Raw genomic sequence first — 27,552 nt, 5'->3', positions numbered from 1 at the left:
GATGCATAATATCTAGTGAAAGGATGCAGCATGAGCCAGAGATTACATTTAGGTGTGGATCCAAATTATTCACTATGAATTAGATTTTTGTCCTCTGAAGTCTGTGTTGTTTTGTCTTTGGTGGAGATCTGCAGTCCCATCTAGGCAATTATTAAACTAAAATATATTGGCAGAGCACATAGAAGAGATAGATTTAATCAGTTTGAAAGTAACTTATACACTACTCAAAATGTTAGTTAACTTTCAGGTCAAATGTATTAAGTCTCTCTGTTCAACATGATGACATGGAGCTCAGTGGATGCTTCCCTCTGACAGCATCCCATCATCTGAAGCCTCCACATGTCCAGGTCCTGTTGATCTGTTATATAGGTGTGGTCTTGGTCTCATGATGTCAGAGTGCTATTTGCTGCTGCTGCTGCACAAATGTAAATTTCCCCACTGTGGGACAAATAAAGGAATCTTAACTTAACTTAACTTAACTTAACTTAACTTAATGAAGACGACTGTTTCAATACAAACTGTCACCGAAGCAGAAAGAACATTTAGTGGTGGATTCATGGATCAGACACTTGTGATGTGTGTGGTTAATCACCTTGTTGTCGAACAAGTTATGTTATAAGGACTGAAACACTGAACAGTTGGACATGTGCATTCAAAAAGTTTAGAGAAGGTCAAATTAAGTTCACCTGTGTAAAGGTTAGAGTGCATTTAAGGTGCATTCTGAAATTTCATCCTGAAAGCTTCTGAATACAGTTAACTACTTTTTGTGAGTAGTGTATAGTTTTTTACGCAGATTTCAAGGTCATATGCAACTAAAATAACCTCTAAAGTAGTTGTAAACAGTTCAAGCAACTGCTCCTTGTGTGTGTGTGTGTGTGTGTGTGTGTGTGTGTGTGTGTGTGACATCTGGGTCAAACTGTCAATCAAGCCATTCAGTGGGATATTTGTTATTCTGATAATAGTCACAACAGTGCAGCAATTTTTTCTTTCTCATTTTATTCAAACATTTTATTTTGGGTGTTCAGCTGGGAAACTACAATATTCAATGTCCAAAAAAAAGAAAAGAAAAGACAAAGACGAGGTGGATTTAAAAAGGAAATTGTCGCATGTGGCTTTCCGTAGCGCCACGCGCGGTGGGTGGGGAAGTGCAACGCAAAGGCATAGAGGTCAAGAGGAGGGGAGAAGAAAACCACGTGTGTTCACCACCATGTACAGCGCTGTCCTTCCTCCGTAGACTTGTTTTTGTAAGCCTGTACCCTTCGCATGTAGCCAGCTAGCCCGTGTTTAGTCGGAGAAGCAGTCTTTCTTTCTTTCTTTTTTTTGTTATTTCTTTTACAGACTCGCACAATTCAAGCAAAGCTGCAAGGGGGGATTTCTGTCGCCACACTGACTGCCGACCATGGTGAGCAAGACAGATGACATCCCGGCGTCAGTGCCTAGCTGTAATCCGGTTGATCTTGCGGATGAGACCGGGGATGGAGCCCAGGAAGCCAGCAGCAAGACCCGTCTGAAGGACCCGGGCTGCGGCTGTGGTGAGTCTGCAGAGCCCCACACACACACACACACACACACAGCTTCATACGTGCTGCTATGACACTGGACATACTGGACACACACTGCACACTCTGGTTATAACTCATTGATACAACCAACCACCAACCAACACCCCGGTGCACTGACCGCTTTATTAAATGTTGTCAACTTTAGTGCTTATTTTGCACCTTTTAGCAGCATCCACTACAACCGGTGACATTCACCTCCGTGTATTGTTATTATGGGACTTGCAAGTCCTCGGGCTCAAGGTGGTGGTCTATATAGGCTGTAAGTTACCCTCTCCTCCTCCTCCTCTACTCCTCCTGTACCCCCGACCCCAACCAGGCATCTCCTTGGTACCCTCTCCTCCAAATGTCTCTAAGTTAACAAGCAGCATTATAATTAAATAGATGTGCCTCTAGCTAATTTGCTAATATGAGCACCCTGCGCAGGATCGATAGGCTACTGTGTGTCTTCTTTTACATCCGCGGGTCACAGCTGTTAGCATGTAGCATAGCCTGTATAAAGAAGGCATGTAAGTTAGCCAAAGCTGCCACTGACAGTGTGAGGCGAGCAGACAGTGCTAACTAACCATTATAGACCTGTGTGTGTGTGTGCACGCTAAGCTAACCCAAACAGGACCATAGACTGTAAAGAACAGGACCCGGCTTCTGTTAGCTTCCTCATTCAGTGCGCAGCCACTTAGCTCACTGTTAGCTCGCTGTTAGCTCGTCGGCTAACTGACTGACTGAATGACAGCAGCTCCACACACACGACCACCGGCAGCAAAGCAAAGCAAAAGCCTGGTGTGTTTTTTTTTTGTAGATAATATAACACGAGTTTTAGCTACAACTGCAGGGCCCTTGCTTGTTTCATCACGCAGCTTATTATGTTACACAAACTGGGACCGACCGACCGACCGACGCTGCACATGTTCGGTAACAGAGCGAGAGCCAGGAACTGAAGGTCACCTTCAGTGGAGCGGCTCACTGTCTGCCGGGGCGCGGGGGGGGCTCAAACACTACAGCCCTGGGCCGGGGGGGTCTACTGTCACCTGGTTGTGTGAGGGGCTGTGTTGTCACTCTGTTTAATTAGTGAAAATACACACACGTAGCTGCCAGGTGTGTGAAACTCGCCGCGGGTGAGTGATAACCCTACGCCGGCTACCCCGCACCCCCCCCGCCGGCTGACACCAGATAGAGTGGCCCGGCCTCCTCCTCCTCCTCCTCCTCCTCCTCCTCCTCCGCGACCGGGAAGCGGAAGCTGTGTGTCGTAGAAAAAGTCACTCATGACAGCGAGTCCATGCACGGTGAGAGGGAAGGTTACGCTCATGATACATGAACAGAAACAGCAGCGTGAGCAGGTGAGTGTCCTGCCGGGACAGAGTCACAGGGTGCACGGAGGACAGGAGAGGAGAGGAGAGGAGACCACCGACAGGCTGAAGAGTTAATGTTACACAACTTGTAGAGCAACTGAAGTCACTGCAGGCTCTTTCTATGTCTCTCTCTGTCTCTCTGTGTGTCACATGTGGGACCTTGAATTGTCTCTGCCATGTCTCAATTCACAGTAAAACACAGAGGAGAGTCTCTGACCGCCTGTAGTGTCTGATTTCAGGTCGTGTTTGTGTGTTTCTGTGGGTGCATTGCTGTGTCCCCTCCCTCCACAAACCTATAGTACATTTCTGGAGCTGATAGAAATATAGTCCGTTGATTTATTAGTTAATTGGTGGAACAATTTGTGCAATAGTTTAGGTTATTTTATTAGAGGCACAAATGCAACATATTCTGTGGCTCCATGCAGCTTTGCAAGCATTTGCTGCCCTGTGTTTGTTTTATGTTTTACATGTGAAGTTTTTAAGTGTTAATTGAAATAAGCAACTGGATGGTGCCACTTTGCACTTGAGGAATGATCTCTGGCATTGTTGCACATTTTATGATCCATATGATAATGAATGAATTGTTCTGATCATGAGAAGAGTCATTAGCTGCAGATCAGCAACGGATAGGTTTGTCAGTTTGCTCTCTTTTTTTTCCAGTTTTCTTACAATTTTTAGATGCATATGGATTATAAAAGATGAGAAGTCAGTATTTGTTGGAGCTCTGGAAAAAAGAACCATGAGCTGCAGCCATACCTGTGTGTGTGACCTACATATCACATGTGTGCTTTATATGTGAGGGACTGATGGGCCTCAGTCATATCTGATACCAAGAGCTGACGCTGCCTCTGGGACGGTCAGTTGTGACAGGTTGTTGGAGTAGCACATGGCAGAGCAGACAGGCCGGGTCGAGGGTCACTGTTAGTGGTTTTAAGGTACTTAATGCTCGTGTGGGGAGAAGAGTGACCTGGTTAATCCCAGGAATCACTGACATGCTGGCACTATTTCACCAAGGCCACAGACACACAAGGTTTCAGTGTGTTCACCATCACCAGCATCAGTGGTTCCCGGCCTTTTACTGCAGAGGAAACACCTGTTGTCAAGGGTAACACATCACAGGGTGTACGTTGGGGTTGAGCTGTTAATTGAAGAGGGACATGCACGATTTTGAGGCATTTGGGGATAAATGATGCATCAGTTGTCAAGAAAACAACGAACAAAGTTGGAGAAATGCAAAGGATGAGTATGACTGTTGGGCTGCAAGAGACGATGGTTTATCTGCCCATTGTTTCTATCTATCTATGGGTTGTTTTGTCAGAAGTAAAAGCATGTTTCAGTTGTTGTAAGGTGGCTTTTTCAAATGTTTTTGTCCAATTAACAGTCTGACAGCAAAATCCAAAGGTGTTCTGTTTATTATCATCTGACTGTGACAAAGTAAATCCTCACAGGCACAAGCACATGTTTAGCATTTTTGCCTTTTTAAAAATGACTAAAACAAATCTATTATCAAAATTATTGCACATTATGCGGGAGAATCTGATGTATACTTTTGTTCAATTCAACTCACACTGTTGGAGCTTTGAACCACAAGTTTGGAGCCCTGATCAATAGCTCATGTTAAATATCTGGATCTTTTTGGTTTCCTCTGTGCATTTGTAAATCAGAGTTATCAATTAATATAGTTGTATGTTCTTGATAAGCCTTCTAAATAATCAGAAATGCACTCAAAACACCTCCATCACATGTTTCCCCAGAGTACGAGATGACAAGTTGTTCATTTAGTTTGATCAACAATAGAAAACAGCTGAAGCAATGAATGTATTTGAATTATGAATGCAGCATAAGAGCTGTTCTCAGATGGACTTGCATTTATCCTGTAATTGAGGAATGTTTTATCCTCCATTGCTGCAAGTATGTAACAATCAGGCTTTATGTTGAGTCAGTGGTGCAGTAAAATGTGGTGGTGACTCAGGGTCTGTCCGTCCGTCCATCAGGACGTTACCACGGCGAACATGATTACAGAGACCTTGTGTTGTTTTTGTTGTTGTGGTTTTTGTTGTTTTCAGGGTTGTCTGGCTGGCTGGCTGCTTAAATGTTGCCATGGCAGCAGTCAGGGTCTTGATGTCAAGGCCTGCAGACAGAGTGGAGAGCTGGCTTCCTGGCTGGCTGGCTGCTGGAGAAACAGAGCAGCAGCAGTTTGGTTGTCAGAAAGTTTCAGCCCGAGGACGTCGGGACGTTGTTCAGGCTGGGTGACGAAGCCTCTTCCCCACATGTTTAAAGAGGGAAATAATCCTGGATCTCAAATATGTATCCTGGACAAAAATAGTCCCACATTTTTTGATTAGTCATCCTGATCATGCAAGAAAAGCCCTTAGAAAAAAAAGGTATTGTTGACCATGAATGGAACTATGTCCTACTACTTGGCACACACATGTATATGGGTGTGTGTGTGTGTGTGTTTGTGGGTTCAAAGTGAAGAGATGATTTATATATTTATATATATATATAGGCCTGTTAAAGACTTGTGGTCATTTAAGGACACCAGACTAGGGTCCCTTTAAGACTAATGTGCATGTGGGCACAATAACCAATTAATAATGCTAATTATAACAAAACCTTGTAAAGCATATAAAACTACCGTAACATGTAGCTGTATACACCATGTAGGAGAAATAAAAGAAAGTTCAATTCACATAAGATGAATGGTACAAGGGTCAGTGACAAATACTTTTCTTTTTTTTATAAATGAAAATGAATAAATTCTAATTGTTTTAAAAGCATGGATCAGATTTGTTAAAATGTACATTTTGTATTCATGTTGGTTTTATGTAACTTCTTAAACAAAAATTAGACTGAATGCTCTGAAAATGTCAAATGGTGTCACCACAAAAGAATGATGAATATTAAATATTTGATCCACCTACGCTGGATTTAAGTGTACGTATATAAAGTATACTTTCTACTGAAAACATTCAATTGAAGTAGATTTTTTTTTGCTGTTTCTATATCTGAATTTTACAACACTGAGCAGGACATATAACATAAAACTACCCCTTTTTTCTAAATAATGTGACAGATTATGTAAAATTTGACAAGAAATAAGTGTTGCATTGCAAAAGTGAATTACATTTATTCCACATTTTATGAGTCCAGATTCATTTTCTTGTACATAGTCAAGACTAGTATGAAAAAACACCAGTTACACCACTTGACATTGGATTGCATCACATCATTGAGCCATAAAACAAATAAAAAAATGAAGGCAAATGGAATAAAACCAGAGTGTAGAAGGAGGGAGATCAGTAAAACCAACTCAGTGATAGACATGTTCTTTACACAAATAGAAGATCACAAGCCACAAACTGTAAAACACTGCAACAAGCATGTAGACTCTGTTAGTGACCCACTTTCCCTCTGAGCAGGGTGGGAATATCCTCATTTTAAGAAGCTTCCCCCTGTTTAGTTAAACTTGATTAGTTTATTACTTCCTTGTCCAGTTAGTGTGTACAACTTCTAGATGACGCGATCAAACGTCTTGTTTTGTGCTCGAACAGTTCAACATCCAAACAGATTTATTTCGCTGCAGAGAACCGAGGGGACGGCCTGTTAGTCGGCCGGCGGGTCGCCATGGTGTCGTCATGGTGTCGTCATGGTGTCCAGCTCAGATAAGCAGCTGAAGGAGCCGTCCTCACACTACACACACACACACACACACAGATTAGATATTAGATTTCTTTGGTACTTATTACTGAATTGAATACATTTCCAAGACAAATATTTTTACTTTTACTCGAGTTAATTTGTAGGAAGGCTGAAAAGTACTTGTTACTTTCAGGTCTTTTTTTTCTAAAATCCTATTGGACACAAGCTGTGTTTGTCAGAGAAGGAAACCCTAACCCCTAAAAGCAGCACATCAGTGCAGGTTTCAAAGAGTTCATTCTCACTAACAAGAGTTAAAAGCTCCTTACATTCATTTAGAAAAAATTATAGTAATTCATTGATGTGAAAAATAAGAAATGTACTCTTACTCTTACTTTTACTTAAAGTAAATTTAAAAGCATGTACGTTTGGATTAGGCTTGGGCGGTATTATGGTAATACCGTAAACTGCAGGTGTTTAAAAATAGCAACGGTATCAGTTTCAATACCGTCGTGAAAAAATGCAATGCACTTATACAAGAGATAAGGATTAAATATTAAATAAAAGTGATTTAATGTCTAAAATTGATTATATGTCCAGTAGCACTTATGTGTGGTTGAATTTTCAGTTAGTTTAATATGTTTTAGCCTACTTTTACACCCCCGGTCATATAGATTTTGACTTAATTTTGACAAGACACGGCTCCAAATGTTTTTTGTTTTTTTCCTGCGACCAATCGACCAATGATATTTTGGTCTGCTAATGTTTAGCCCTAGTATTCAGTTTCTGAATGGTGAAGACACAAGCCAGCGTTTGGTAATGACACTTGCGTCATAATTTTTAATTAGTCACGGTAATACCGTATACCGTGGTAAAATGTGGAGGAGGTTTGACGGTATCAAAATTTGGATACCGCCCAAGCCTAGTTTGGATACTTAAGTACCTTTAAAAGCAAGTACTTTTTTACTCTTACTGGAGTAACATGTCGACTGAGCTACTTTTACTTGTAACGGAGTAAATTTTGACCAGTAGTATTTGTACTCTTACTCAAGTACTGGGGTTGAGTACTCTGTCCATCTCTACACACACACGCGCGCACACACACACACACACGCACACACACCGTGCCCTGCGTTTCCTTCTGCTCCGCCACACTGTTATTAACGTGTGTGTCTGCTCTGAAGCCGTTGTGTTTGTTATTCAGAGCGTGGCCCGCTCCCCCCCCCCCCCACACACACACACCTCCACCATTTTAGTGAGTTCATTCCCACCCGGGGTCGTAGTCCAGTCATGAAGCCGCCTCACCCCTCCCTTTGGGCCTTTCTGCTGGGTTACCCTTGACAAACGACCAAGGACAAAGTGGCCGGCAGCAGTTGTGTGTGTGTGTGTGTCCCCCCAGTGAGAGAAAACAGTTGTCTGACATCCATACACACACACACACACACACACACACACACACACACACACACACACACACACTCAGCCCTGCTCCTCTGAGTTACCTCCTCTTTATTCTGGTCACTCCTTTTATCTCATCCTTCCCAACTCTAAAAGGAAAGGTGGAAAGTTTAATAAGCATGCATGGTGTGTAATAAAATGAAGTACATGTGTGTGTGTGTGATAGTTTGTTTTTCATTAAGAGAAAATGAATGAAATCTGAGTGATCCAATGTCCGAAGCAGCCGCCAAATGTGTAACTAGCTGAGTTGCTGATATTGCATCATAGTGAGTGACCAACAATTCCCTCTTGTGAGTGCAGAAATCTCTCCTGGTCTTCAGGACCTCGAGGCTGCGGGGGCTTAACTCCCCCCAGTGTTGCAACAGTGTTGGTTTCAGCAGGTCAGTGTGTTGCTTTCTCTCCAGGGCAGCTGGTTAGTTGCTTGTTGGCAACATTTTCTCATACAATAATTTGTGATTTGCATGTGTTGTGGGTTCAGTTTTTTTTTTTTTTTTTGTTTAGTTTGTACCTGTGCTCCATGGTAGCCGGCCGCTCGTCCATCCCCTTATCCTGTAGCGTGGCATACTATTGCTCAGCTCTGTCGGCTATGTTCAGCCATTCATAAATATTTCATGAGGTTATCAGAAAGGTCATTCAGCCTCTGGGTCCGTGTGCTTTGTTTTTGACCGACCCGCCTGCCTAGCAGCGTCTCGGCGTTCCTGTGGGAGCAAAGTCTATTGTTTTGTTTTCTTTCTTTGGTGTCAGGATGACTTGTCTCGCGTGGCTGGCTGTCTAAAGGTGCTGCTCCCTGGTGCTCAGTGTATTGGCTCATCGCAGCTGTACGGTGGATGGTTGTTTAACTTCATAATAGTAATACAGAATAGGATGTAAAAGCCCCAGCCTGGGGTTGTGTTTTCAGACTTTAAAGGAGACATGTTCTGCCTCCTTTCCACAAATTAAAATACTGCCCAGGTGTCTTAAAGACATATCTGTGACATGCTTTGGTCAAAATCCCCCAAGGATCAAACATCACAGCTCTTTTTATCCTCTCAAAACAGCCCTGTTCAGAACGGCTGGTTTCAGTGCCTGTCCCTTTAAATGCAAATGAACCACTGCTTGCCCCGCCCCACCCCTTCTACTGGTCCCAGGTAGGGGTGGGGTTATGCAAATTCGAATCCTAGAGCCTGCACAATACATATTTTTTTGTCAATTCTCATATTTTGGGGGGCCAGAAGGCAAAACAAACACCCAAATATATGTTAAAGAGCCTTCAAAAAGTGATATTTCCATAATATGCCCCATTTAAGAAGCACCAGGGTGCATGTGTAGCTGATGCTAGTTTAAAAAGCAAAGAGTAGTGGTGCCAGATAGTGATGTGATCTAGGTTTTTTTTAACAGGATGTTCCCATGACACATGACACAAACAGCCTTGTTCAGAACGGCTGGTTTCAGTGCCTGCCCCTTTAAATGCAAATGAACCACATCTTGCCCCGCCCCGCCCCTTCTACCAGTCCCAGGTAGGGGTGGGGTTATGCAAATTCCAAACCTAGTTCCTTCACTGGAAGACAACTGAGGTAACAGCTCGTAAAACTATGTGGATTTCAACCTAGGAAGCCTAAACATTACAGATTTATTTGTCAATTCTCACATTTTGGGGGCCAGAAGGCGAAACAAACACCTAAATATATGTTAAAGAGCCTGATATTTCCATAATATGTCCCCTTTAAACAAACTAGCCTAGTGAGTTGCTGCTGTAATCATCTCAGGATATGAATGTCCCATAATCCACTGATGACCCGTGCCGGCGTCTCTCTCCGCTGCAGGGCACAGCGCAGATACAGCCATGGTGAACGGGGACGGGACTCATGACCACGCGGAGGAGACGGACTCGAAGCAGGACGGGGCGGCCGAGGTGGACGGAGTGGACGAGTCCAACGAACAGGAAGTGATAGTGATCCAGGACACGGGCTTCACCGTTAAGATCCAGGCCCCCGGGACAGAACCGTTCGACCTGCAGGTGAGGACCCCACTCTCCACATCCACAAGCACCAGTGTGTTAGCGTTCATACAGATGTGTGTGTGGCGGCCTGGGAAAACCCGTCGGAAGTCGCGGACGTTCTATTGTTAGTCTACTTGCCAGCCCATAGGGCCCCATTGTGAACCCGGAAATGTTGAGTACCCCAAAGTTTTATGTTAATAATAATAGATAGTATGGGTCCCCAGTATTCAGAAACTGCCGGATGCTAACTTATATATATTGGGCAATTAGCATAACAGACATAATTAGCATAAATTAGCATAATTGCCTATATGGGCAATATTTCAACAAAATTGACTTGGCTGATCTGGGCAATATTGGAGTGGTTTTAGGGGTTATTGATGATGCTGAATCCATTTCTGACATTTTCAAAATTTAAAATGGCTGTCTAAACCGGAAGTGACCAGATTTTGAAATCCATCAAAATCGGCCCACTGGCGGTTAAAATCTGGTCACTTCCGGTTTAGACAGCCATTTTGAATTTTTAAAATGTCAGAAATGGATTCAGCATCATCAATAACCCCTAAAACCACTCCAATATTGCCCAGATCAGTTGTTGAAATATTGCCCATAGCAATTATGCAAATTTATGCTAATTATGTCAATTATGCTAATTGCCCAATATATATAAGTTAGCATCCGGCAGTTTCTGAATACTGGGGACCCATACTATCTATTTCTAACATAAAACTTTGGGGTACTCAACATTTCCGGGTACTCATTGTTGGCAAGTAGACTATGTGGCTATATAGGTGGAAAAGTACTATTTCCACGATTTTGATATTTTGTGTGATTCTGGTACTTTGAACTCTCTACTACATCGTGGTGAATAAATATTTTAAGAAAACAAAACGGAAACTTACTTATTTTTATGTTTTTGTGGCGAGTAAAGCGTTTCTTTTCCAGCTGAGCCACAGCAGCAGCGCTAGAGGAGACCGGTCCGTTGTTGTTGTAGAGGTAACATTCAAGGACCCTCGGAAAGCAGAGAATCCCGCGATTCAGATGCTTTTTTACAGCTGATCTTTATCATAAACGGTTGTTGATGTTTTGTAAAACATGTGCAAGTGCCGATGATGAGTTCGGTTTAGCGCCGATGCTACGTTCTGTTTAGCATTGATGCTACGTTCGGATTAGCATCGATGCTACGCTCGGTTAGCATCTGTTCCCGTACCACGTGATTACACGCACCCTATACGGCCCCTTCTTGTCATAGAGGCACCATTCAAGGACCCTCGGAAAGCAGAAAATCACACGATTCAGATACAGCTCATCTCTATCATAAACGGTTCAGAAGTTGTTTAATGTTTTGTAAAACACTCGTCTTTAGAGAGTTAAAACAGCAAAGTTCTATTTAAAGCCATTTTTCTCACTTTTCAGTTTTTTGGAAACTCAGATCATAACTTTTGATCTGAAAGGGCTATCTCAGTTATTCAAACAGTTATGAATGGCTGAAAACTTCTAGTTTATGGAAATATCAAAAAATGAAAATGTCAAAAAAAATTCCACCATATGAAGGGTTTTCCCAGGCCACCACACATATTAGGTAGACAAATATTATGCATGTTGTTGGTGAGACACCTTCTGATGCTCCATCATGTCTTCTCTGCCCCCCCCCACCTTTAGGTGTCTCCCCAAGAAATGGTGCAGGAAATCCACCAGGTGCTGATGGACCGCGAGGACACGTGTCACCGCACCTGCTTCTCCCTGCAGCTGGACGGAAACGTGCTGGACAACTTTGCTGAGCTCAAGTCCATCGAGGGCCTGCAGGAGGGCTCGCTCCTCAAAGTGGTGGAAGGTCAGACTCAGAGACCTGTTGCCAGGTTTTGTTGTTTACGTTGTTTTGGTCCAGATGGGGGAAAAAGTCTTTGAGTGAACAGTAGGGAGGAGCCATCGCTAACAAGGCTTCGCACTAACCAACCCAGTTTGATATCACAGACAGAGGAAGTTGATCTTAAAGCCTCACCTCTAATACCTCCAGTTGCATTTTGGAGTCAAAAGTAAATACAGGCTAAACTATAGAGGAGACCATGCGGAGGCTGTGAGCTGTGTGAGAGACGCAATAAAAAAATCTTAGCTCGGGTCACACTGGTGTCTCACTGGGCAGAGTGCATGCTCCAAGTGCCTGGGTAAGGGTTAGGGTTAGCCACATGCTAGGTTTGACCCATTGAAATTTAACTTGAATTTCCTTTTACTGTCATCGAGCAGTGAAGCACAACAAAATGTAGGTGCATCTCTCCCCAATGATTTAAAAAGAAAAGAGACAACTCTGTGTGGTAACGTTGTGTTATTATCTCATAGCGTGGCGAATGTGCAGCTCACAACTTGTCCACCAGAGCGTTGTGGAGTTGTTGGATTGTGTATTTGATGAGGGAAACCAAGAAATCCCATGAGCCTCCGTAGCGTAGCTCTGAGCAGCTCACGGCTCTGCTCCGCCGTTCTAAAAACAGCTTGCACCGACAATTAAAGGTAACGAAGCTACTCCTAAAACTATAGGGATTATGGCAATGGGCCAATTTGCCAAAATGTTGAACTATCCCTTTAAAGTATTCTTGTTGCACAAACCTTTACTTAATCCTTATTGGTTAATTTGAATGGGACTGTGCATATTAATGAGTGTACAGTACAGGACTGTTGTAAATAAAGAAAACATGAAACCAGTATTACAGACATAGAAACATACAGTATCACATACAAACAACAACTACAATAAAATAAACAGTGCTAACAAAGTAAAGCTGCTACCCAAAGTGCTAGTTTTTAAAGTATTTCCAAGGCAGAAGTGCTTGTTGTTAAAGCGGCCGTTGAATATGTAATTGTTCACAAAATGCCAGAAGCTGTGTTCACCTCGTCGGTCCATAATGAAAGTGTTATTGACTAGGACAGTGATGGCAGGTTCAGCCTGACGAACCTGATCACCCACGCCGAATGTCTGAAGAGTGTTACACCTTCATACTTTTGGATGTTGAAGAAGAATATTTTATTTTATTTTATTTTATTTATAGTGCAATGCAGGTGATAAACAATACAAGTGTAAAAGTGTGTAAGACGGGTGAAAAACAAACATATATAGCAACACAGAACAAGACAATACGCAGTGATAACTATTATAACCAATCAAATGAAATAACAAAACAAAAAAAAAACAATAAATGAGAAATAAAAAATTAAAATAAAATAACACAATTGAAATAACAAAGACAATGTTTTTGTTTAGGATACGCGTTGTGTGTGTGTGTGTGCATGCGTGTGTGTGATGAGCATAAGTATGTTGGACTTCTGAGGTAGATATGGCAAAAAGAAAGGGGGGAGAGATAGCAGAACAATAGTAAATAAATAATTAAATAGGTAGTAAATAATAATAGTGAGAAGAAAAAAAAAGAAAAGAAGAATATTTTAATTGCAGGGACGCGCTCAAATGATGATGGTTTTTTTTCTGGCAAAGACGACACTGAATGAAATCACACTGAAATCACAGAATCTGTTGTTGGACAAACCCCACGATGCCTTCTAGTTCTATCCCTGACCTCGGCGTGTCTGTTTTTGTGCAGAGCCGTACACCGTCCGTGAGGCTCGCATCCACGTGCGTCACATCAGAGACCTGCTGAAAAGCCTGGACCCCTCGGACGCCTACAACGGAGTGGACTGCAACTCCCTCTCCTTCCTCAGCATCTTCACTGATGGAGACCTCGGAGGTACGGTGTCACGTCAAGACGCTCACGTTAACAGACACACACCAGATGTCGACTCGATGTTTGTACAGGGAGAAACTGCTCTGTGTGTCCCCGAGGGGTTTCTTTTCTTTAAACCAACAGCGCTGAATTCACACTTGTCCTGTGTTTAAACTGCCACAGAAATATGACTTGGTACAATGTAGGAACGTCGCTCTTGTGACTCTCATATAAAAGACACGAGAACTTTTTGTTAAGATTTAAGAGAAACATATTCAAATACAGGGTTCTTACGGATCCTTAAAAAGTCTTAAAAGACATTGAATTCATTAATCTAAAAACAAGGCCTTAATTGGCATTAAAATGTCTTAAATCAAATTGTCAAAAGTCTTAAAAATGTTAACACATGGTAAGTGGGATTTTATGGTTGTAATTAGTCTCAAATCTCAAAATAATTGGTAACAATCCGACATAGAGAAGTTAGTGGCGGTCAGTGTTTTTGTTTTTCAGACTTTTTATGCATTTATTTTGAAAGGACAGCTGGAAAGAGACACAATCCAATGTTCATGTAGCAGTCACTTTACCTTGGATCACATAGGAAAGTGGGTAAAATTGTCCCTAACCCTATGTAATTGATGTGGTGTTTTTCTTTCTTTTTACTGCATTTGTGTTTATTATGAAGTCGGTCTTAAATTTCATTTCAAGTGGCTTTAAATAAGTCTTAAAAAGTCTTAAATTGAACTTGGCTTAAGCTGTAGGAACCCTGAAATATCTCCAGATTCATATAAAGGAGTCTGAAGTCTTCACAGTATCCTCCTCTACAGAAGTTATGTTATGTTTATTTATTTGATATGGACATCATAAATACATTGAGACTGTTCCAGTGGACAGAACAGATGCTTTGCTTGGGTGTGTTGTTTAGCACATGTGCTAATTGTCAACACCAGTCCATAGGCGGCAATTCAAAAAGCACAGAACATATTATCAACAGTATGAGATAAAACCAAGTGCATGACACTACATCATGACAGTAGCAGACTAAAAAAATACAGAGCAGGAGCAGGAGATTGAGCAAACAGAAATCATGATCGTAACAGTAAAAATAGAAACATTGAAAAAGTCCATATTTTATTATATATATATTATATTTGCTTTTAATCCTCTGTTAAACGAGTTTTTATCAGTCTCCAGTTTCAGGTGAGTGGGTAAAGTGTTCCATAGGTTAACTAACCCCTTTCATTGAGAAGGCAGACTGTCCACATGATGTTGTACACTTGGGAACAATGCAGTCGCCATAGTGGGAAGCTCGTGTGTTCACTCGGCTTGAGCTACAGCGTCTTTTTATCAGTGCAGAAAACAGGGCTGATACACAGTTATGAAGACATTTAAAAAACGAGACTGATATTACAGTAAATTATAAAGTTTTCAAATGCAAGAAGGTTGGTGTTTTCTCAGGATGCGAGGAGGAGAAGTGGTAGATGAACAGCTGTATTCCTGCTCAGCATCTGCATATATTACTATACTGATGGTGCAGTGGTGTAACCTTGCTCCTTCCCTTCCTACGTCGTTGTTGTTGCAGATAGCGGCAAGAGAAAGAAGAAGGGCAACGAGCTGGAGCAGATCGACTGCACCCCGCCGGAGCACATCCTGCCCAGCAGCAAAGAGCGCCCCCTGGTGCCCCTCCAGCCACAGAACAAGGACTGGAAGGTGAGCGGCGGCAGCAACAGGCCAGAGACTTGGCACCACATGAAGGTGTCACATGAGGGGGGGGAGTGCATTCTGCCGTTTAAAACTGAAGGATAAAAATGTGGTGCTTTAAAGCTACAGCTTCAGCTACAGAATAGATTTTAAAGTTCTGCTCCTGGTTTACAAATCACTGAATGGTTTAGGTCCAGAATACATGAATGACATGTTAGTAGAGTATAAACCCAGTAGAGCTCTGAGATCTACTGACTCAGGTCAGATAGTGGAGCTCAGAGTTCAGACCAGACATGGTGAAGCAGCATTTAGCTGTTATGCTGCTCACAACTGGAACAAAATACCAGCAGAACTGAGATCAGCCCCAACTGAGATCAGCACTTTTAAATCCAGGTTAAAAACATTTCTCTTTTCACGTGCTTATAGCTGAGAACTTAAAACTTTATCTATTTTCTTTTATTTTACTTTTATTTGCTCTTGCTTTTAACTCTGTTTTTAGTGTTTTGTTTGTTTTTACTCTTGTTTTATGCTTCTTTTTCTTAATGTTTTGTCTTTATGTAAAGCACATTGAGTTGCCTTGGTATGAAATGTGCTATATAAATAAAGGTGCCATGCCTGCCTTACAATTTTATGGTAAAAAACAAAACAAAAAAAGCAGGGTGGTTGTGCGCACATCCAATGCCTATTTTAGGCCAGGTGCCGGACAGTCAGGATAATTGCAAAGAAAAAAGGGAATATCCGCACACTGATTTAAGCTCCAATAAATGGGAGCTTAAATCAGTGTGCGGATATTCCCTTTTTTCTTTGCAAAAAACAAAACAAAAACATGTTTCCAAACTACCAGCAGAACTGAGATCAGCCCCAACTGTCAGCCCTTTTAAATCCAGGTTAAAAACATTTCTCTTTTCACGTGCTTATGGCTGAGAACTTAAAACTTTATCTGTTTTCTTTTCTTTTACTTTTATTTGCTCTTGCTTTTAACTCTGTTTTTAGTGTTTTGTTTGTTTTTATGCTTCTTTTTTTAATGTTTTGTCTTTATGTAAAGCACATTGAGTTGCCTTGGTATGAAATGTGCTATATAAATAAAGGTGCCTTGCCTTGGCTTAAAATTTTATGCTAAAAAAACAAAACAAAAACATGTTTCCTTTGTCTGATGAGTTGTAAATGTCGCCACCAGCCTATGCAGTGCCTGAAGGTCCTGACGATGAGCGGCTGGAACCCCCCGCCCGGGAACAGGAAGATGCACGGTGACCTCATGTACCTGTACATCGTGACTGCGGAGGAGCGCCACGTCAGCGTCACTGCCTCTACACGCGGCTTCTACCTCAACCAGTCAGTCCACATTTCACCGCAGAGCAGAGGGCTCTCCGCCTTCAGTTAGCACACAAAGCGTTACACATGCAGGGTTCCTACGCAAGTATGGAAAAGTATGGAATTTGATTTTATACATTTCCAGGTCTGGAAAAGTATGGAAAATGGAAACTATTATATGGAAATATATTTTTCTTAATACTTATCTGGGTTTGGTCCCATCTGAAGTTATTTGGGTTAATTATTTTGTATGCGCTATTGTACCTAGCTACAATCTCCAGGAAATTATTTGGCTACATAATGGCATACACATTCAGAATAATGAAAATAAATGATAAATTGCATGCTTTTTTTTATATTATGGCACATCTATTTACTAAAATATCACAAATAATATGAATATTTTAACGAGCAGTCTGGAAATTAGGGTCTGGAAAAAGTATGGAATTTGGACATTTCAACCCTGCACATAGCCTTATTATTTTAAGATTAAAAAAACACTCAAGGAAGTGTAAGAGGTGTCTCCTGTGAGTTAGGTTTTGCTGGACACACACACACAGATTCTCCAGTAGCACTTTAGTATAATAAACAATACAGTGCACAGTGCATGGAATAGCACTTTCTCTAAATGGAGGACAGTGCATTAAGTGTTGATAGAGATGCAGAGGCCTATTAGCAGTTTCAGCATCCTAATTTTGGATCCCTACTAAAGCTTAGCAGTCAAATTAATGATGTAATTGGATTACACTGGAAAGTACACTTGGGGAAGACGATGCTGTGCTCAGAGCAGGGTTGTCTCTCTCTGTTTCTAACAGCTCGGTCACAGCAGATACACAGTTGTACTGCTGGACACACATTACACGTTTGGTTTCTTATTGTCAAAGAAATTGTGTGAATACAATTCAAATGACATGCTAGCAGTGAAATGAGCCTTAATTTAAATGTGCAGCCAGTAATTGTGGTAGTTGCCAAAGTTTTAGCTCCTTCTTCTTTACTGATGTTTCTAAATACAGATATGTAAATTGTAAAAAATAAAAGTCAGGTCCCTACAGGAAGACAATCCAGACCTTTTTAAATTCTGGATGTTTTTTCTCATGGAACTGGACTTAATGTTGTGTCGATGTGAGCTCTGATGGTAAATTGTGTCTGTGTGTTGTGTACAGATCCACTACCTACACCTTCAACCCCAAACCAGCCAACCCCAGCTTCCTGAGCCATTCTCTGGTGGAGCTGCTGAGCCAGATCAGCCCTGCCTTCAAGAAGAACTTCACTGCCCTGCAAAAGAAAAGGTGACGGGTGTCTCTTTACCTTTACCTGAAAGAACGAATCTCGTTTGAGCGGCTCTGCATAGTATAGAGTCGATGCTCATCATGAAACGCATGTTTACTCAGGAGCTGGGTTTGTATTTGAACAAATACCTCTCTTCTCCTTTTTTGAAGTTCTTCTTTACACCGTGAGAAAGCAGGTTGTCTTTTACAGTCGTTAGGCTTGGGCGGTATTACGGTAATACCGTAAACTGCAGGTGTTTAAAAATAGCAACGGTATCAGTTTCAATACCGTCATGAAAAAATGCAATGCACTTATACAGGAGATTGGGATTCAATATTAAATAAAAGTGATTTAATGTCTAAAATTGATTATATGTCCAGTAGCACTTATGTGTGGTTGAATTTTCAGTTAGTTTAATATGTTTTAGCCTACTTTTAACCCCCCCCGCTCTCCGCTCCCCCGTCGGACACGCTCCGCCATAGTCACTCTCACTCACACACACATCACACAGCCAGATCGCTCTGCACACAGTTTATGAACTTGATTAGTTTCAACAAGTCGGTCGGGTTTTTCACTGTGAGACAGACCGCCGATGAGCCTGTGGGACGGGTCCGCTAATCGTTGAAAACAGCAGTGCAGAAATGTCTGGAACAACATCGGAAAAAGTCGCTCTTGACAAGAAAAAAATAAAAAAAAGGGACCGGACCTGCCGTGCCGTGTCTTGTAAAAAAAAAAACTGACAGCGAGTGCGTGTCATGACTTCCTGTATCTGGCCCTTCAAAATAAAAGCCCTATAGCCTTTCATATACAGTTCGGTCATATTGATTTTGACTTAATTTTGACAAGACAGGGCTCCAAATGTTTTTTTTTTTTTTTCCTGCTACCAATCGACCAATGATATTTTGGTCTGCTAATGTTTAGCCCTAGTATTCAGTTTCTGAATGGTGAAGACACAAGCCAGCGTTTGGTAATGACACTTACGTCATCATTTTTAATTAATTAGTTATACCGTGGTAAAATGTGGAGGAAGTTTGGCGGTATCAAAATTTGGATACCGCCCAAGCCTAACAGTCGTATTAAAAATGAAAGGCCATGCAAGTGAAGTCTTGTTTCCCCTGTGTTGTGTAACTGCTGCAGAGTTCAGCGACACCCCTTTGAGAGGATAGCCACGCCTTTCCAGGTGTACAGCTGGACGGCTCCGCAGGTCGACCACGCCATGGACTGCGTTCGAGCCGAGGACGCCTACACCTCCCGTCTGGGTTACGAGGAGCACATACCTGGACAGGTGGGGCGCGGCTGTACACCAGCAGCACAGCACAGCAGGCAGATGTATAATAATAATGCAGCCATTTTGTCGGTGCTAATAAAGTTGTTTATGTCGACATGTCTCCAGACCAGAGATTGGAACGAGGAGCTACAGACCACCAGAGAGCTGCCCCGCAAAAACCTGCCCGAGCGGCTGCTGAGGGAGCGCGCCATATTCAAGGTGCAGTTGATATTAAAGATGTTCAGAAAAGAAAATTGAATGTGATCCCACTATGGGTCTTAAAATTAGTGTCATCACTCATCTATCAGACGATGTAGCCCAAACGTTTCCATCACTCAGCCTAGCTAGCTAAGTTAGCAAGCTACTGTATAATATAGCTAGCCTACTAGCTGACAGTTAGCTACGTTAGCTAAACACACTTCCATGCACGCACACACACCGAGCTGGACGACATCCAATCAAATTCCTTCGAAACAACACTGTGTCCTGCCCCAAACATTGAATATCCCGCCCGTTTGATAACGCCCAATCAAATTTGTTTTCCTTACTTGTGTAAACTTGTGCGGAAACTCGTGGAAGGAGGCGGGACAAACAGGACAAATGGCCATTTCTCAACACCTTTAAAGATATTATGGTTCAGATTTTTTTTTTTTTTGCATGCATTAGGCAGGGACATTATGAAATGTTTTTGTGTGGTAAAAAAAAATCCCATTTGCTGTCAATCCAAAAGTCTGATGTTATGTAGAATTAGGGAATGAAAGGGGTTTAAAAGATAATAAAATGTGGATTTTGTTTGAATCGATTAATCGTTCCATCCATTCTCCCCTGCTTGTCCAGGTCACATAATCTTAGGAATGGTTGTAATATATGGTTGGGGTAATAGAAATTTGATATAAATAGCAATAAATTAAAGCACAAGTAAGCGATATGTTTGTGTTAATCTAAGTCTTAAATAGTTATATCTTCCGACAGCAATCACTTCTATAGAGTGTTTGGTCTGAAACACGGGTCTGTCAGTCACTCTGCTCTGCTCTGAGCCCAGGAGAAAACTTTTCTTGTATCCTACAAGTTTTATCCAATGAGGAGAGAGAACGGCATAAAGGGGCAGTCCTCTCTGTGTGTGCAGCCAAGGGATGCGTGTGAATGTGGTGACGTAGGGACGAGGACCAATAGATCCATGACGAGGGCGGGGGCTGCTAACTCCATCGGCTGACAAGAAGTTATGGTGCGTTCAAGGCAACTCGTAACTCGTGTTTTTCCGACCTGTGAACTCGTACCAGTTCGATCTGGTACGAGTTCACGGGTCAGAAGTTACGAGTGGCCGTTCTAGTGACTTTCACAGGTAAAACAGGTCGGAGAAACACGAGTGGGTTGCCTGGAACGCTACAAAGTCGTAAGTCGTGACTTGAAGCTGTAATTTACGGATTTACGGTTTCAAAAGCCTGCCTGGAACGCAGCATTAGCCAAAACCACCGGATCGCTTACTTCTGCTTTAATGACTTTTAAAAAACCCTGCGTAAACCCTACTGTAGTTAGATCAGACCTCTGTGTTGCCAGAGGAACTGAAGATGAAGATGAAGATATAATGTAGTTTTTTATGCGTCTTCCTCCTCCTGCAGGTCCACAGTGACTTTGCGGCAGCCGCCACCCGAGGAGCCATGGCGGTCATCGACGGCAACGTCATGGCCATCAACCCCGGCGAGGAAACGCGCATGCAGATGTTCATCTGGAACAACATCTTCTTCAGCCTGGGCTTCGACGTGCGGGACCACTACCGCGAGCTGGGCGGGGACGCCGCCGCCCACGCCGCGCCCACCAACGACCTGAACGGCGTGCGGGCGTACGGGGCGGTGGACGTGGAGGGTCTCTACACCCTGGGCACGGTGGTGGTGGACTACCGGGGCTACCGCGTCACCGCCCAGTCCATCATCCCGGGCATCCTGGAGCGAGAGCAGGAGCAGAGCGTCATCTACGGCTCCATCGACTTCGGGAAGACGGTCGTGTCTCACAGCAAATACCTGGAGCTGCTGGAGAAGACGAGCCGGCCGCTCAAGGTCAGTGACGGACAAAACGTCTGAGTGATCATTAACTAACTCCTGGATGATCCGGTTATTCACACTACATAACTTTGTGTTGAAGGTTAACTCAGTCGCTTTTTTGATTTCCATTGTTGTGGGGAAAAAAATGGGTCAATGTACAATAATTTATTGTGGGTTAAACCCATAAAGATTGTCCTGCTGTCGTGAGTACTACTACAGTTGTAGGATATGAGCCTTTTTCATATTGAAAGAATGTAGTCAAGACGTGTCAGCTTAATTATTTACATCTTAAGCATTGGCCATAGAGTACCGGTAGTCAAGTTGTACAATGACAGAAGGCAGAAAGACCGACAAACTAATTTTTTTTTGACACTTTCAAATATACACAATATTGCCAGCTTCATCCCTTAAAGGGATAGTTTAACATTTTGGCAAATTCACCTATTGCCATTAATCCCTATAGTCATAGCAGTAGGTTCATTACCTTTAATTATCGGTGCAAGCTGTTTTGAGATCAGCGGGGCAGAGATGTGAGCTGCTCAGCGAACACAATGAAGGTGAACGGTACAGGTCCCCTCTCCCTCATCAAACTCATCAAATACACAATCCAACAACTCCACAACGCTCTTGTGGATAAGTTGTGACCTGCACATTCACCACGCTATGAGATAATAATGTATAATTTTGAGACAGAGTTGTTTTCGAGGCAAATGCGTAGCCAGAACTACATTCCAGACATGGCTGCTAGTTCAAAGTATTTGCTTCATGTGTTGAAATGTTACATAATTATACATGATTATCTCATAGCGTGGTGAATGTGCAGGTCACAACTTGTCCACCAGACCATTTTGGAGTTGTTGGATTGTGTATTTGATGAGGGACAGGGGACCTGTACCATTCATCTTCATTGTGTCGCTGAGCAGCTCACGTCTCTGCCCCGCTGATCTCAAAACAACATGTAATGAACCTACTGTTAAGACTATAGGGATTATGGCAATAGGCGAATTTGCCAAAACTACCCCTTTAAGGCCTTGCATTTCTGACTACATGAGTTTGACAGATGCCTCGACTCAGACGATGTGTGTTCAGGTCCTCTGTGTCTCCTACAAGTTAATACTGGCTGTAACATTCAGGTCCAGAGACACAGCGTGCTGAACGAGAAGGACGACGCGGTGGAGCTGTGCTCCTCCGTCGAGTGTAAAGGCATCATCGGGAATGACGGCCGACACTACATCCTGGACCTGCTGCGTACTTTCCCCCCGGACCTCAACTTCCTGCCTGTGGACGGAGAGGACCTCCCTCTAGAGAGCCAGCACCAGGGCTTCCCCCGAAACCACCGCCACCGCCTGGCCTGCCTGCGCCAGGAGCTCATCGAGGCCTTTGTCGAGCACAGGTGGGAGTCTGAGCCGGTGTGGGCGAGGGATGTGCAGGGTTACCCGAGTACCCGAGTACCCAGGTACCCGAGTAGACAGTCTGCTGTCCGGTTATGAATTTATTATCTAGTTAACCTAGGATTAAAAAAACGGCACGTTAGAGCGTCAGTCTAGTGTCGGATCAAACTACATCATCAGCCATGGTTCGGCTTTTTGTCGTGTTAAACAGTTTCGGATCAAGCAACGTGATTTTCTGCTGTGTAAAAGCGTTTTTGGATCGAGCCTCGGACTTTCAAACCTTTTACAATAATCTGTGGTGGTTCCCTCGGAGACGACAGGTGTCATCAAGTCTGGTAGAAAATCTGCTTTCAGTTTACAAACATTCTGAAACCTTCCCAGTTATTTCCTGAGACGATGCGAGGCCGAGAGGAGCGAAGGCACCAAAATGTTAATAAGCAAAAATAAGCACCGCTAATGATTTAAAAAAAAGAAAAAAAAGTTTTCTCCTCCGAGGCAGCCGCAGCATAAATGCGCTGCGCTCAGAGCGCATTCAGCGCATTTATTCGCATCTCTACTCTTATTATCCACCTGATATTTAGTCTGACGACGCTGTGTGTCAGTAATGCGACTGTCTGACGGACAGAGTGCGTTTATGCACCGGCTGAGCTCTGTCCGTCAGACATGACGTCATTTCATTTTTTATTACAGTATTCGGTTACCCGGGTACAACAAGGTTAGGGTACTCGGTTAGAAAATTATTGGAAATGCCCATCCCTAGTGTGCGCCATCACGTTCACATGTGAGGAGTTTTTTATTTCCCCTCCGTTTAACTGTCCCCTCTGTCCCCTCTCCAGATATCTCCTCTTCATGAAGATGGCAGCGTTACAGCTCATGCAACAGAAAGCGAACAAGGACAGTAAGGCTGACACGCCCGCCATCACAGAAACAGCCTCAGAAACACCCACAGAAAACAGTGCCGACACAAACCAGGCACAGACCCCCGCATCAGATTCCCCCAAAGCACCAGAGGTTTCCACAGACAGCAGCAGCAGCAGCAGCCAGACAGACGGCAGCACGCAGGCAGCGGCCGACGGCGAAGAAGAAAAGTCCCCGAAACCCGCCACGAACGGGCCGCTAGAGCCCGCAGCTACCCAGAACGGGGAGTGCAAGAGCCCACTGGAGGGTAAGGAGCTTGAGGAAAGTATTCCAGGATTAGCTCAGGCCAAAGAGCTGGCGGAGACCTTAGTTGCCGAAGACGGATCTGGTATTGGTACGTCCAAAAAAAATAACCCCCCGAAAAGCAAAGCCAGGACAAAACGCAGGGAGAGCTACTCTGGTGGATAACTGCATAGACGGAAAAAGAAAAAAAAGTAGCATTTAATCAGATGGAAGGAGTATTGAACCAAAACTGAACTGTCCTAATGCAGCTAATTTTAGAAGTGTGTGTGTGTGTCTGTGTAGTATTAAAGTATCAAGCAGTGGGTCATAGTGGCTCCCATCCACCTGGCTAGCTGTCCCTGCTCCGTCCGCGCTGTGTGCAGTGGGGAGGAGCGTTGGCACCGATCGAGCCCGCTCTCCTTGTTCCAGCCTGTAATAACCTGCTGCTCGGGGATGTGATCAGTTGCAGTGTCCATAAATCCAAAAAAAAAAGGTGTTTGGAATGCAAAAGATAATCATTCAGTGTTTTTTTGTTTTGTTTTTTGTGCTGCTCAATTGATCCTGAATCAGTAATCTGCTTGTCAAACTAATCAGTAGTGTTTTGAGGTGGTGGTGTGTGTTCATCCATGAGCATGTCTTATTGTTAGCTGAACCAAAACTAACAACTACAGCTGCTGCACTCAAATCAGTGTTTTGGATACATGAAGAGATGAATGGAACTACAAAATCAGTGATACTGTATTGTGTGATCAGGTGTGTTGGCGATAATCACACAATGTAGCATGCGGAGGTGGAGGGAACAGAAAATTGGCGCCTGTGGCTCGGTGTGTGGACGGGACACACAACGTTGTCTCTTCTTGCCAGTACTTAACGTTTGTGTGTGTGTGTGTGTGTGTGTGTGTGTGTGTCTTCCCTGCGTCCGATCCCGATCACAAACAGATCCCAAAAGCCGCGAAGTCGTCCTCAACGCTTGCAAGGCGGTCGGCTCCATCAGCAACACGTCGTTTGACATCCGCTTCAACCCTGACATCTTCTCCCCAGGTGAGCGCGGCAAGGATGATACACTTTTATAGAATTCAAACCAAGATTTTTTTTTTTTTTAAGCCTTTAAAAACTCATTTTGCTCTTTATTGAGCAAAGTGCATTTCAGAGCACATGAATGAAACTGAGGAGTTACCATGACAACTGCATGTACAGAAGTGAATAAAAAAAAAATCAAACTGCACAAAATGGAGACCAACAAAACGATATATTTGACTTCTAATGCATCTCTGCATTCAGAGCATGTTCACAAAAGAGAATAAATATCAAATTGCACAAAATAAAGACCCACAAAACAAAACAAGATTCACTGCATTCAGGCCACATTAACTCTTTGAGTGCCAGCCCTTTTATAAAATGGTCAGTGCCGTGTGCCAGCGTTTCGGGGCATTTTGAGTAATATTTTAAGACCAAGAGATTATTTTGTACTATGCCTCTGAAAACACAAAATAGCTCAAAGGAAAGAGGAGACTCTCTATTTAACTAGGGAAAAAACCATTTGTTTGTACCTTGTTCCATTCTTGATTTTTCTTAAGCTGAATAGAGACCACTTTTTTTCTAGAAAGCTGAGAAAAATGCATTTTTGTGAAAGAGAGTCTCTCAAGAAAAACAGTGATTTATCTGTTTTAATTTTGGCTTCAAAAACATGTAAGACATCTGAAAATTAAATTTCACATGTTTTTTCATTGTACAAAAAAAAGTCCTACTCTGCAGAGTGATGCCTGCCCTCCTACTTCTCCTGCAGTTGCTGCCCCCTCACCATCTCCTCCCCTCTCCCCCCAAATAATAAGAAACTGAGGAGGAGCATTACAACTGCATGTGTTCACGTGTCTCGTGCCTTTCAATATAAGTTATTTTTCAAAATAAAAGACATGTCCAACATCAGATGTGCATTAAATATTATTTACTTTTTTGACCAGCTGTCCGCGACCCATCCAGAACGGGTCTAGACCCACTTTTGGGTCCCGACCCACCAGTTGAGAACCACTGCTGTAGATCACTGTTGTTCCTGCTTTTTGTGGACAATTCAGGCGAAATAATGATGGTGCATGGGAAAGATTTGAAAATTTGAAAATATTCAAGTCAAACATAAAATATTTCAGCGGCCAAATACACACAAAAAAAGGAAATCAGGTGATCAGTGTTGGCTATAAATATATTTGAAATGTTAAAGGCTGATTTATGGTAAATTGACAATCAATAAAGAAAAATACAAAATAATTTGATTTACACTTTTTAGTTGAAAGCAGCTTAGATAACTTGTCACTGTACAATTTTCCACTTCCCATATAACCAGCCTGAGCTCATTAGGCTCCAAATGGTCTCTGGGGTGATAAATAACACTGTTCACAATGTAGGATCTAATTTAAGTGTACTGTGTGTGTGTGTGTGTGTGGTGTTCAAACAGGAGTACGTTTCCCCGACGACAGCACAGATGACGTCCAGAAGCAGAAGCAGCTCCTTAAAGATGCAGCTGCTTTCTTAGTGTCCTGTCAGATCCCATCGCTGGTCAGTAACACACACGGGTTTTTTTGAATGACCTTATGTATTTGGTAACACTTAATAATAAATACACACTATTACCGTAAGCATTAAATACTGATTTTATCATTTATAACACATGAATACTCATTAGTATGTAGTTTATAAACACGGTTAAAAATGTTTTACTCATCATTGATAACCACTAACTGTATTTATAAACTACATACTAATGAGTATTAATGCGTTATAAATGAAGAATTCAGTATTTATTAATGCTTAACTAATGCTTAAAGGACAATTCCAGGTGAATTCAACTCTGGGGTGTATTTTCCTATAATTTTAGGTCTAAAAGAATGAATCTGAAGATTTTCAGTTTAATTGCTCCTGTTTTGCGGTAGTTGTGTCTGTCCCCGCATCACCACGGCAGCAATGAATGGGAGTGGATGTAAGTTTCGCTGTTTAGGCTGTTTCCATCCCTCAAAGCCACAATTTTTTTCCACAGACAGCGTCAGATGGAGACTCAAACATGCACCGAGAAGTTTATTTACTTCAACAAGCCGACATGTTTGTAAAACTAGATCTAATTCAAAGTCTCCCGGAGTCTCGCGCGAGACCCAGTTGCCGTGCTGGTGTATTCAGGTGCAGTAGGAGCTACCGCTTGTGTCATAAACACAGGAATATCAACTCTTTACTTGCTTCAAGTTAGGGCTTTGACAACGAACTTCGAAATTCGAATATAATTCGAATATTAAAAAAATAACCATATTCGAACGAATATTAGGGCAGCTCTAAATATTCGAACCTGTAATAAGCATTATTTTTGGTAAATGTGTTTGCCTGAAAACGTAGTTTTCAATCCAGATTAAAGGCTTTTTTCAGCCTGTTGAAGTTGTGAAACGCAGCTCATTAGCATTGATCACCTGGGGCTCCTGTACTTACAGTATGACGTTATCACGTCGTTAACGCCTGACGCCTGTTCACACCGTTCACACTTCTTCACTGATAAACAATGGCGGAGCAAAAGGCTGCGAGTGCGACCATAGATAGCATACTCTACAAACCACGGAGGGAGAAGTTGAAATATGTGTCTACATTCATTTAGGAGTGGCGGGCCGTTTTTTTTTTAATTGTCGCAAATACACCACCGCAGCATGTCATCCGTTCATTAATCCCCGCATAGCGCTGTTTCTTATTGGCACACACACACACACACACACACAC

At 42.7% G+C, this 27,552-nt stretch overlaps 1 protein-coding gene across 5 annotated transcripts in view; it reads left to right on the top strand.

Moving 5' to 3' along the window:
• The first annotated feature begins 1,169 nt into the window (after nucleotides 1–1,169).
• cluha (CLUH binding protein of NUMT mRNA a) overlaps nucleotides 1,170–27,552 on the top strand; it is a 40,366-nt gene continuing 13,983 nt past the window's right edge. Inside the window, exons 1-14 of one of the 5 annotated variants that reach the window (XM_085796573.1) lie at nucleotides 1,170–1,532; nucleotides 9,808–10,001; nucleotides 11,646–11,817; nucleotides 13,571–13,714; nucleotides 15,270–15,397; nucleotides 16,566–16,720; nucleotides 17,863–17,988; nucleotides 19,106–19,253; nucleotides 19,362–19,454; nucleotides 20,855–21,289; nucleotides 22,408–22,667; nucleotides 23,502–23,830; nucleotides 24,745–24,846; nucleotides 26,255–26,355. In XM_085796573.1, coding sequence (XP_085652699.1) covers nucleotides 1,400–1,532; nucleotides 9,808–10,001; nucleotides 11,646–11,817; nucleotides 13,571–13,714; nucleotides 15,270–15,397; nucleotides 16,566–16,720; nucleotides 17,863–17,988; nucleotides 19,106–19,253; nucleotides 19,362–19,454; nucleotides 20,855–21,289; nucleotides 22,408–22,667; nucleotides 23,502–23,830; nucleotides 24,745–24,846; nucleotides 26,255–26,355 — 2,520 coding nt within the window. In that variant the 5' untranslated portion in view covers nucleotides 1,170–1,399. Of the gene's footprint in view, nucleotides 1,533–2,451; nucleotides 2,897–9,807; nucleotides 10,002–11,645; nucleotides 11,818–13,570; nucleotides 13,715–15,269; nucleotides 15,398–16,565; nucleotides 16,721–17,862; nucleotides 17,989–19,105; nucleotides 19,254–19,361; nucleotides 19,455–20,854; nucleotides 21,290–22,407; nucleotides 22,668–23,501; nucleotides 23,918–24,744; nucleotides 24,847–26,254; nucleotides 26,356–27,552 lie in introns of those variants that run through there. The other 4 variants (XM_085796571.1, XM_085796572.1, XM_085796575.1 and 1 more) reach the window with 4 other exon arrangements.

This window comes from Trachurus japonicus, chromosome 13 (assembly GCF_045865225.1).
Source record: "Trachurus japonicus isolate A0001 chromosome 13, Traja_1.0".
Lineage (NCBI taxonomy): Eukaryota > Metazoa > Chordata > Actinopteri > Carangiformes > Carangidae > Trachurus > Trachurus japonicus.
This window is presented reverse-complemented; position numbering and strand designations above follow the sequence as displayed.